The sequence below is a fragment of the Oculina patagonica genome, chromosome 13 (genome assembly GCF_052425735.1).
Source record: "Oculina patagonica isolate OP01 chromosome 13, crgOcupat, whole genome shotgun sequence".
NCBI classification, from domain to species: Eukaryota; Metazoa; Cnidaria; class Anthozoa; order Scleractinia; family Oculinidae; genus Oculina; species Oculina patagonica.
This window is the reverse complement of record NC_135770.1, coordinates 12,012,487-12,024,736: the sequence shown is the minus strand read 5'-3', so window position 1 is coordinate 12,024,736 and position 12,250 is coordinate 12,012,487. Positions and strand designations below refer to the sequence as shown.

Here is a 12,250-nt window from a genome sequence, read left to right as displayed (position 1 = left end):
TGAGGTAAAAGATTACCAGCGACTCGCAAAAGTTTTGAATTTTGATGTGTACGTAGGGAAACCGACTGAGGGCAGCAGTGCCAATTGCGACTCTGATTATTTTTTCTCATGATTTTTCAAATACGGTACTTAACAAGGGGCAGTAACAGGTTTCAACCCTTATGGGTTACTGATTGTTAGAATAAGCACCATTTGTATAAGGGCCTTTTTATATAGAGAAAAGTTGCTCCTCGTAGCTGGGATACCGAGCCATATCGGACGATAGAGCTTTTGATACATTTCTTTCTAGATAGCGAACTGTTTACACGAGAAATCACAAAGTTGGCACGGGGGGTGGTGGGTGAAGGGTCACTCGCTTTGAAGATAGTGAGACCCTGTGGGGCGAGTCAAATCTTTAACATGCGTACTCTTCCAACCAGGGATAAGTCGGGACATACGGAGCATGCTCGAAACCGAGAGGACCGATTTTTGGCGCGGTCAGCAGGGACAACTTTTTCATATAAACCCTCGTAAAAAAATGGCTCGGGTTAGAGGGTAGCCTTCCTACCAATGACAACTAGTCTTCATATAAACCAGCCTTTATTTGCTGGAAAGAGCTAGTGACTTTCCTTCTTGGTTTTTACGAACTTTTTCCTGCACACATTTTGAAGAGCATATTTGTTAAGCGCACGGGATGGTAGACTTGAGACAGCTACTAGCAGCATTTTCTCTCGAAGAATGACTTTAAAATTGAGCCATTTCGTGAATATCACGAAGAAGCGTGGGTTGAGTCGAAAGTAAGTCCCGAGAATGAGGACAACCACAACGTTGAAGTGCATGACTCAAACTTTATTTTCTTTATAATCTTGAAAGGCTGGAGACATTTAATGTTACGCTAATGTGTTATTCCCTTAAAATCGTTTAATCTCCATTTCTTTTTCCCGTCATGTAGTCGCTCTTTAAGCCTTCATGCTGAAGAAATAATATAGAAAATGGTTAGTTTTTAAAGTGATTAGAAGATCATAAAAGTAAACAATTAACGTGACTGTACTCAGTTGCCATCGATTTGGTTTGCCATTTTTACAATTATGTTTAGAAAAAGAAAAATTAAGTTCACAAAACTTTCATCTGAAATTCCCCGTTTAAACTCATACTTTCATTTACTAAAATGATTCAATTTGGCGCCCTGGGCTCTAATTTAGTTTTGTCAGCTCAAAGGAAGGGCGCTTATTGGAAAGGGGCGCTGATTAGGGACGGGACGCTTATTTCGATTTCGTCCTAAACAACAACAGCTACTGCAACCCAACATCTGTAATAATAGAGTTCGCATAGTCACAACACCATTTCGCTCGTTCAATATTACGTTCAGAGCAGAAAGCAGTCCACATAATTTACTCGTCTAATCATTCTATTCTGTGTTAAGGTGAATGCGTACGTCTTCGTCCCATTTGGCCTCATTTTCCCTTTGCTTATCGTCCTTACGTCTTAACGTCACTTTCGCTTTTGTGGCACTTATTATTAATAAACGACACTCGAGGAAGAGGGATCGCTTATTAGAAAGGATGCGCTTATTTAAAGGAGGTAAATTTCAAAATGACTGCTAGTTTGAGTCGGTGTCTGATTTAAGCCTTGCAATGTTTGACGACACTGGTACGTTGTAAAGGTGCATCATGATTGAACGAAACGCATTTTGCACCCGCGTGGAAAAGACGTTTTGCCATCCCTACTGGCTGCAGCAATATCCGAATTATTAATAAAGGAGACCACCGAACGCAACTGCCAATCTTATGTTAACCAAGAACTTGAAATTATGGTTTTGTGTGTGATCACCAATGTTTTTTACCAAAATGTGAGAAACATCGATAAAAGGATCAATCTGGTTTATCCTTAATCATACGCAACGTACACAGTGTAATACTTACCACAATTTCCCCATTTTCCACTGTAAGTAGAATTCAGTGAACACCACAGTCTGTTGTGATTAGCCGTGGTACAGGACTGGTATTTCACTCCTTTGTAAGTGAATGGAATGCTGCAGCATTTGCCATTCGTTGTCTTCTGCAAACACTCAACTTTTGTGGCCAGCGTGGTGTTTTACCCAAAGAGAAGGAATGATAAGAAAACGTACAGTTATATTGAGAATTTTATTATTCCGAATTCTTTTATTTACTTTATGTTTTTTATTATGAAAGTAGCTTGTTTAAAGTTTTCATATGTTGAGAAAAGCGAATGAATGTGGGCGAAGGGGCTTAACGAGGGAAAAGTAAAATTGGTTAGCTATTTTGCAAAAGCTTATTCCTTTCTAAACTTGTCTAAAAAACTGAGTGCCTGTTTTTCCTTTAGAACACGTTAACTCGCAGATCGGTTGAAAGCTTTATACTGCCCATTAGAGTAGCTTTATTCTTGGTTCGCACGAGTGTTAAAGTGCTGGATTTCCAGGAGCGGAAAACATACAAAATAACTACGACTTTAAATAATACTTACCACAATTTCCCCATTTTCCAATGTACGTTGAATCCAGTGAACACCACAGTCTGTTGTGATTAGCTGTGGTGCAGGAATGGTGAGTGATTCCTTTGTAAGTAAAAGGGATGCTGCAACATTTGCCATCCGTTGTCTTGTGGGAGCACTCTTGGAACCACGAATGATTTCAGGAAAATGGAAGGAACGAGAAAAGTATAAAGTCAAGTCTAAATTTTCTTTATGTACCTATCTTGTTTGTTATGTTATATCTTATACTGCAGGGCTCAGCTATGATCGACCTTGGTGAATTGAATTTAGAATCCGGTGCAAAAAATACTCGAGCCACTGGTTTCACGTTTATTAAAGCAGCATAGCTTCTAGTCTGCATCCACGCCGACACTGATGTAAAGGATGAGAGACCGATACACAGACGGGTGTAACGTCTTATTAAAAGTTATGGTCCAGCAATAATTTTTCTGTCGCACTGATAGGTCAATACAGGTCAAGTGGTACACCACTACTGGACAATAATCACGCGATATTTCGCATGTGTTAATAAAGGAGCACGTGCGTGACATTTGCTGTTCACGTGCACTGGACCAATGAAAATCATCGAAACTGGCATTATCCAACCATTCTGATTCTTTATATGGAAAATGAAAACACTGCGTCTAAAGGCAGATAATGCCTCGGGCTTCATAATTTTTAATTCTTCAGCCTCGGGATTTATTAACCGATACAGCAGCCTCTAGTAGTACATGCAGCTAATCACACCGTTCTTACCACAATTTCCCCATTTTCCTTTGTAGATAGGATCAAGTGAACACCAGTGTCTGTTGTGATTAGCCGTGGTACAGGAATGGTAATTAACTCCTTTGTAAGTGAAAGGAATGCTGCAGCATTTGCCATCCGTCGTCTTTGTCAAACACTCAACTTTTGTAGTCAAAGTTAAAGACAAATGGAAAGAACAATAAAAGTATAGTGTTTACTTAAGATTCTACAAATTTCGAACAAAAAAACGGTTTAGTAAGGAAGTTACTTTATCGCGAGATTCAAAATGACCTGCAGGTGGAAATTTTTTTTTTTTTTTTTTTGGAAGATAAACACACTTTATTGATACACTTAAAAACACGTACATTACTTACAATTAAATACACTATTGGAGATTATACAATGTTGTACAATGTTACTTTTCTTTTACATGATAAAAAAAAAAAAACACGACAAAAGTACAAAAAAGAGTCCATGCATTAACTTATAGTATTACGGTTTTTTTTTTTTTAAAAAAAATACACTTCGTTATTGAGAGCAATTTTTTTTTTTTTAAATAAATTCGCTACAGTGACCTTGTATTATTATTATTATTATTTAAAACAGCTTTACGTTTGAGCACATCTTTCTAGTTTCCATTGTACCATTAGTTTATTGGCGAGTTCATCTAGAGACATTTCTTTCTGAAGATATTTTGAAGAATAGATATAGTATTTGACCAAGATGATGAGCAAATCTAGCCTGCGTTTTATGGGTTCCGAAAGCACATTAGTCGCGTGACCTGTGTCATGAAAAGCAATTTGCTCTTTTGAGAGTGTTACCTCAGTACCTTGACGATGATTGAACCATGATATAATTTGTAAATAAAGTTTTACAGATTCCTTGCAGTCGATAAACCTATGTTCTATTGAATCCGCATTAAAACAATATATACATTTATCGTCTTCGGCTAGGTGATATAGTTTGAGTTCTTTCTTCGTTACAATTGTTCTATGCAGAAAACGAAAACAAAATTGACGAAGTTTATTGTCCTTTGTGAAGCGATATATATCTTGAAAACTTCTAGTCCATTCACCAAGTTTTTCAGGGAATTTACTCTGCCACTTTTTTACACCACTCGGGACAATAGGATCATGGTTGTTGAACAATTGGTAATAATTTTTGCAACGTGCTTCAGCCAGATTAATTGAAGTTTTGTTTGAAAGAATGGATGCGGAGGTCGAGGAAAGATCAGCTGCAGGTATAGAAGTTTGAGCTGCTCTCCTTTTCAACTCCGATGGAATGGCTGAAATTAGCTGAAAGTAGTGCAAATAATTTGTGGTGATGTTAAATTTGTTGCTAAACTCTTCGTACGATAAAAATTTGCCCTCAGAGTTTAACACATCCTTTACTGACACGATTCCGCGTTCAAACCATGATTTCCAAAACAGGGTTGCATTGTCTATAGTTATCAAATTGTTATTCCAAAGAATGAGTTCGCCATTTGGAAAGATGTTTGTTGTATTTTTGAGATCCTGAAAATACTGAAGAAGTTCTCGATAAAAGAGGGGTAGACCTGTTTGCAAGGATTTTACATCATAATTGCATTTAAGGAGAAATAATAAACCACCATAATTTCGAAGGTAGTAATTGGGGATTACCTTCCATTTATCGTCAGACTCGCCTAGTAATCTACCAATCCAAGCCAAGCGTAAAGATTTAACGACCGTGCAAAAATTAACAAAATTGATTCCTCCTTTTGCTATTGGTTGATACATAACCAATCTTTTTATTTTGTCTTTCCTGTTTTTCCATAGAAATGCGAACAGATTCTCTTGTACAGTCTTGATAACCGATTCTGGAACGGTCAGCATCGATGCTGCGTACACTAGCTGTGATATACCTAAAGCTTTCGCCAATAAAGACTTACCATATATCGTGAGGTCTCTTGAAAGCCATAAATTTAATTTTGTTTTCATTTTGTTGATCTTGACATAAAAGTTTTCCTCAGTACATTTGTTTTTGTTGTAGGATAGATGGATTCCAAGAACTTTAATAGGTTCTTTAGTTGTTTTAAAGTCAAGTACTTTCAAATTGCTGTCTTTCATAGAACCGATCCACATAGCTTTAGTTTTCTTCTTATTTAATTTTAATCCAGAGATGATTCCAAAACAATCCAAGATCTGTAAATAGGGTTTGAGAGATTCAACACTTTTCGTTATTATAGTAGTGTCGTCAGCAAACTGTGATATTTTGACCTCCTGGTCATCTGGGAGGGACAGGCCCCTGCAGTTTGGTTCTTGGCGTATCTTTGCTGCTAGCAGTTCCGCAGCAAGGATGAATAAAAGAGGACTTAGCGGACAACCTTGACGAACTCCTCTAGATATATTAAAATAATTGGTCAAAAATCCACCATTTATTACTGCGCTTTGCACACCGTTATAAAGAATTGAAATCCACCTTTTAACATTTGGGCCAAAATTGAAAACGTTCAGGGCTTTAACAATAAAATCCCATTCAAGGCTATCAAAGGCCTTCTCAAAATCTATAAAAATAAGGAGTCCCGAGGTCTTGTTAGCATTTAGATATTCCATTACATCACTTAAAAGTCTTATGTTCTGGCCTATGTACCTTCCCTTAACAAATCCGGTTTGATCTGAATTAATTAATTTTGGTAGGAATTGTTCTATTCTTTTTGCCAAAGCTTTAGTCAGAATTTTATAATCGATATTAAGTAAAGATATTGGACGCCAGTTGGAAAGTTCAGACAGATCCCCATCAGCTTTTGGTATTAACGTTATTATTCCCCTCCTTTGAGAAATAGATAGGGACCCGCTTTGAAAAGCTGCATTATAAGAATTCAACAGATCTCTCCAAATGAGATCATAGAAAGACTCATAAAATTCCTTAGTGAATCCATCCTCACCAGGGGTTTTGTTGTCCGAGAAAGAGCCCAGCGCCTCTTTTAATTCCTCAAATGTAAAATCATATTCTAGTGAATCTCGTTCCTCGGCATTCAGTTGAGGGATTTCAATACCTTCAACAAAAGACTCAAAACTCTTATTTTCACCTAGAGGTTCACTATTAAGATTGTTTTTGGATGTGTACATATTACTATAAAATTTTTCCAGTTCTTTCTCAATCTGTTTTGGTTGTGTTGTTTTATCCCCATTCTCTAATTTCACCTCGCGTATAAGCTTTTTTTCATAATTCGTCTTTTCCAAGTTAAAAAAGTATTTTGTGGGTTTTTCTCCCTGTTCCAACCATTTCACTTTAGATCTAAAGATAGCCTCTTTCCCTTTGTGTTCATATATCTTTTTCAATTCTTCTTTGGCGGCCTCATACTCCACAAAAATGTTTCGATCTAAAGTTTCAAAATCCGTATTACAAATTTTATAGTTGAGGTCTTGTATTTCTTTTTGAAGTGTTGATTCCCTTTTTCTAAGTTCCAATCTTTTTTCTTTGGAATATTTAATTGTTTTCATTCGTAATTCCATTTTAATTAATTCCCACGATAGTTGTTTATCTTTAACATCGGTGTATTTCTCGTGTATCTGGGGATAAAAAAATGCAATACGTTCTTTAAAATCATCATCTTCTAGCAGAGAATTGTTGAATTTCCACGTACCCGGACCTCTGTTGAGCTCGTTTCTAATGTTAATCTTTAAAAAGGTAGCCTTGTGATCTGGTGCAACTGACATTCGAATCTCAGCTGTTTGGACTTCAATAGAGATCGGACGGGAGACAAGGATGAAATCTATTCTCGATTTCAATTTATTAGTTTTGGATTCGTAGGTAAAGGATCTTGTGTATGGGTGCAATTTTCGATAGATATCGATGAGATTCAATTCGTTCATAAGGTTGCTTACAGCGTCTCTGTAGTTTGTGGATTTCCAAACTACACCACCACTTTTATCTGCTTTAGAAAGTGTACAATTCCAATCACCCGCGATAATTAACCTGGAAGTATCCGTTTTTCTCACGAGAAGTTCACTTAAATTCTTTATAAATTCGTTTTGTTCTCGATAATCAGTTGGTGCATAAATATTTATAATAAAAAATGTTTCTTCGAAAATTTTAAGTTTTGAAATCAGAATTCTGCCTTGTTGATCCGATTGAACGACGTCGAAGTTAGAGGATGAATTTGGATTCAATAGAATACATACGCCCTTGGAATGTGCAGTTCCGTGGCAAAAGAACATTTTTCCGCCCCATTCCACCTGCCATATTTTCTCATCATCCGGTTGCGAATATGTTTCCTGTAGGCAAAAAATAGTAGCTTTTTGCTGTTTTAAATAACAAAATATTGCTCTCCTTTTGTTTGGATTTCTTATACCTCGCACATTTAGCGAGATAATTTTTAATTTACTTGCCATTGCTGTGTGAAAAAGTTGATTGTATAAACTGTATTGATAAAGAAATGCATGACCCCAAAGCTGTAAAACAATGCATAAAAAGAGACGAAAAAACAAAAACAAAAAGCTAACACTGCAGGTGGAAATGTTAAGCTTGCACATACGCTGTGCTATGTTTAAGGACGTTTGCGTTAATTTTTTGTGCTCATTTTTACTGCACACGTAATTGATGTGTTAAGGTTATGCATTACCGCGCACACAGAGCAAGACCGTGACTAAACAATTATAGTGCAACATTTTGCATGGATTTAACGCTCTTGGATACCTGGTAACCCCATTCCTGACCTGAATGGTCGATATATTTTTAACAAGTTCGCCATGTTTTTATTGTCATTTTTATTTTTATTTTTTATCAATTGTAATTAAATTAGGTTATCCTTAGCGTATTTTTATCTGATTGTAATTTAAATCGGGTTTTTATATTTTTTACTTTTAAATTTCAAATGTAAACGCACTGAGACGTATGTAAAGTGCGTGCTAAGAACTGTTATTACTTTTTTTTATTATTATTATTATTATTATTATTATTATTAATTATCTGTTATCTTTTGCACTTGTGTCGACTTCTTTAACATCTTTCAAGCGATCAAACTTTTGTTCGATTTTGGGTATGGTTTAGTTTTGATCTTACATGTATTTCTGTTCCAATTCCTTATTAGTTCACCCTATTGATTATCTTTGTTTTTACAGAAAAGACAAAAAACCAAAGTGTTACTAGTTCTAATTTTTTCTCGCTTTTTCTGCTCACGTGCAGACATGAGATTGACACTGCCTGACTGCTTTTCTGAATTTCAGCCGTCTTTGGGGAAAAACGCTTTTGATAAATGTGGAGTCCTTTACCAAAAAAAAATTAAAATTAGCCTCAATCCAACTATCAGGTACTCACTGCAATTTCCCCATTTTCCAATGTAGGTAGGATCCAGTGAGCACCACAGCTTGTTATGGTCAGCTGTGGTACAGGAATTGTGTTTAATTCCTCTATAGGTGAAAGGGATGCTGCAACATTTGCCATCCGTTGTCTTTTGAGAACACCGTTGAGCTTCAGCACCTGTTTGGCAAACGCAAATTTTAGGTACAGCTTAATTATCATCCTGTTGTCAAAGAGAGCTAATTTTTAAACTGAATTAAACTTAGATTACATAACATAATATTTTGGTGCAAAGATAATTGTTAGAAATTGTTATATAACTTTTCTTCCCCCCGCGTAAGTGTCTGCATTTATCGGCTACTTCAGAGACACATGACACTGCCTCGTATCCAGGCGCCGATCGCCCGGATGGTTAAGGCGGGAAAACAGGGAGCGCGGGGGTTGATGGTTAGGTTGCTCATCAGGCCCACAATGCCAAGCGAACCGTGCACGTCAGTTCCACAACGCCAAACGAACCGTGCACGACCAAGAAGGAGGTCGCCTGGGGACGAGTCAGCACATGTCATCTGACAAGTAAACTACTTTCCGTCGTGTCCATGAGCGGAACAGCGCATTGTTAGCCGCTAATATGCCTTCCGTTTCACGTGAACAGAGGGTGACGAAAGTGACATGGTGACGTCGTAAAATTCTGAGCACGCTGGTTTTTCGTACTGGTTTTACAAACTTATCCCGAGAAGAAATTAAAAGTAAAACTTCCGCAAATGAGTAGCTGACCCAGATAAGGACTTCTTAACGCAAGTGTTAGAATTTTCGATAAAGAAATAAATATGTTTCACTTTTTGGGTAGCCGTGCGCTGTAAAGCACTCGTTATTCATCCTTGATAAATCATGGTTCTTTGTCTGCTTTAAAAAAAAACACTCTTTGACTTGTCCCTCGGAAAAAACCCAGTGAATTTTGGTTCCCTCAAGTTGGTATTCTTGTTAAAATTCGCTATTCCCCTGGAAAGAAGCCATTTAGTTTTTAGTATTTTGCTGGACATTGAAGGGGAAGGAGAAAGAGGACTTGGAGAGATGTGTATTGTATTTTGACCTGGAGCGAAGTGATTCGGCTGAATTGTATCTAATTAACAACTTGTGACGGCTTAAAGCGCTTTACTCATCATCGAAGTTAGAGAGAGAGGCGTCAATATGGACACATGTATTGCTTCTACCACTTATGACGAGAGTTGTAGTATTTGGCTTGAATTAAGCAAGTCACAGACACCCTCCCCACGAAACAGCATTTTTCACAAACAGCAAACGTAATATACAAAGAAAAACTAAAAAGAACTACGCGTACTTACCAACAGACATATTAAGGCTCAACATGAGCAAGATGTAGAAATGAAAAGACAGCGTCATCTTCCACAATATTTCAGTTCTTCTTGAGGCTAATAACAAGTAAAACAAGACGAACTAGAAAATTGCCCGTCACAATACGTTAGTATAAGAATATATCGAAATTACTTTGTTTCAGCTCTGTAAAAAACGAACAGTGTTGCTCAAGCTCAGCTCAACCTTATTTTTACAAGATTTTTGTGGACGCGTTCATCTTTAACCCAAAAGAAAAAAAAACGCGAGAAACAAAAAAAAAAAAAAAAATAATCCCGCCCCCCCCTTCTTAACCGCAAACTAAGTTTAATTGATTTTATGTCCTGACATTCAACAGTTTGAACACTAAAAAAAAAAAATAACACCAACAAAAACACAAAAGTCGACAAAGCTTTGACATTTGTAGATTTATCAGTTCGTAACTTATTTTAACAGTTTCACAAAATCGCGCGATGATTGTGCAGTAATTCAACGATATCAAAACCTGAAATGATAACAATAACATGAATAATTTTCGTCTGAAAATCTTATCTGATTTATAATGCAAAACGCCAAGACCATTAAAACGTATGGTATATTATATTTTTGCCAAAATGACTCAGTCCGTATGTCGCCGTATCTCGCTTACCTTTGACAAAAGGAAACGTCTTCACAATCAGAACGAACTTTGGTAAGGTTAGTTCGTGTGGGATATTATTAAACGCAGTCGCTATTAAAAATTCAAATCCGTTAACATGAAAATCTCTTCTCAGGAACTTGTTTGCTTCTCGTTTGCATAAAGCCCTGTCAAAGGTCATACATTTCTTGACTTCCGTACAGTGACAAGGATCTTTTCATCGTAGCAAGGCAGGAAGTTGTCGTAACAGATCATCAAATTCTCCCAAAGCATTATAAAGAAATATATAGTGACCAGGTAAGAGAAGTTTGTAACACTTCTGACAAACATTAATTTTACCGCACAGTGACTACAATAATTGTGACAATTTATAACAATGGAGGCTTAAGCCGGGTTTACACAAGCATTTTTTATGTGGTAATTTTTATGTGACAACTTTTATTGGCTAGTGTAGATAAGAAAAAGTGGTCAAATTTATGTGACAAATATATTTGTTGACAAGCTGGCGAGTTAGCTTTTTTGTGACAAATAAAAGTTGTTACGTACTAAAATTGCTCGTGTAGAATACTCGTAACATAAAATGTGGCAAATATTGCGTCAGCATATGTGGTCCCCAATCTCCCAAACTCCCCCTGGCCACTGTGCGCGCATATCTCTGTGCGTAACTCTGCTGTCCTAGGTCATTACTGGCGCACTAAACTTTGGACTGCTGACAAATTATTGTTGTGTCATCTACACGATCAAATATATTTGTCACATAAAAATTTGCTGTCGGGTCGTAAGTTGTCTGAAACTGGTAAATCCGTTTAACTTTTAAAATTGTAATATCTCACCGAGACTGCAGGAATAATATGTAATAGAAAGTTTGTTATATGTTATGAGTTCCCTCTCGTATGGTTAATCTCAAATAATGGTAGATACCTTTTGCTACCAAGTATTTTATTTATACACGTAATGTGTTTACATTTGCTCGTGCGATTGCGGACGCGTTACTGATGATCATAAAGTTTCAACATTTGTTTTGTTCTAATGCTCTCTGGTGTAGTATATGGCTTGCTAAAGCACTACTGTCGAGAAATCAATTAACCGGAAAACTTGCCTTTCCGATAAACGTCAGGAAAAAGTTTCGCTAAGTTAACTGTAACATAGTCCAGTTTCGCTTTATCGACGCTGTAACAAGCTACCGGAAGTTTTTATATTTGTATTTAAGAGTTAGATTGGAATATATAATTAATAACCAATGCAGGGCTGAGATGCGTACTTACCGTATAAGTAATGTCCAGCAGTAGAAGTGTGTGTCCTAATACAAGTCTCAGACGTTCAACTGATCGAGTTTTGGATCGAAGGAGGTTTCATATCACAGTTACGGAACAAATAAAGGGAAAATAACTTCCCGTTTTACTGAAGTTCAAGCGGAAAAAAAACGAATTTGAATAGGGTCGTGGTATCAGCAAAGCGTCAACAAAACATCAAATTTTCAAACTTCCTTACTTTTATTAAGGTGATAGTTTAGACCTTTCTGTCTTTGGCATACTATAACAGCTACGGCGATGATGCGGTTGAAAAATATTTGGTGTAATCTTGTAAAGATTAAATTTATGAAAACATAAGGTAGCTCTGAACCATATTGACAGAAATTTTTAAGACATTTTTCTTTTGTCGATGAAACTAAAATATTTCAAAAACAAAAACTATCACCGATCGCGAGTAGTTTTTCAGTTATAAGCCAGAAAAGGTCAAATATAAGGTGTCTGTATTATGCCGTTGCCATGACAACTAATTTTGACG

At 36.7% G+C, this 12,250-nt stretch overlaps 2 protein-coding genes across 3 annotated transcripts in view; both read right to left on the bottom strand.

Moving 5' to 3' along the window:
* Nucleotides 1-12,250, bottom strand: part of LOC144636171 (uncharacterized) — a 64,310-nt gene that overhangs the window by 34,297 nt on the left and 17,763 nt on the right. The gene's annotated exons all lie outside the window — the stretch shown is intronic.
* On the bottom strand, nt 808-11,748 carry LOC144636163 (uncharacterized). Of its 2 annotated transcripts, none has more exons than XM_078495324.1 (7): nt 11,728-11,748; nt 9,819-9,905; nt 8,494-8,655; nt 3,226-3,375; nt 2,464-2,610; nt 1,902-2,051; nt 808-951 (listed from the first exon to the last, which is right to left on the bottom strand). In XM_078495324.1, exons 2-7 carry the CDS (start codon nt 9,874-9,876, stop codon nt 947-949), a joined length of 672 nt encoding a protein of 223 aa, XP_078351450.1. In that variant the 5' UTR covers nt 9,877-9,905; nt 11,728-11,748; the 3' UTR covers nt 808-946. The 2 variants fall into 2 exon arrangements, with proteins under 2 accessions (XP_078351450.1, XP_078351449.1); XM_078495323.1 differs by lacking the exon at nt 11,728-11,748 and adding an exon at nt 10,475-10,658.

Excerpts from the sequence above, each read along its gene's own strand:
- LOC144636163 (XM_078495323.1), bottom strand. The coding sequence starts at position 10,643 with ATGACCTTTGACAGGGCTTTATGCAAACGAGAAGCAAACAAGTTCCTG. Across the intron at positions 3,376-8,493 it reads TGGAAAATGGGGAAATTGCA|TTGAGTGTTTGACAAAGACG; the intron begins GTGAGTACCTGA and ends TGACTACAAAAG. Across the intron at positions 2,611-3,225 it reads AGGAAAATGGGGAAATTGTG|AGTGCTCCCACAAGACAACG; the intron begins GTAAGAACGGTG and ends CGTGGTTCCAAG.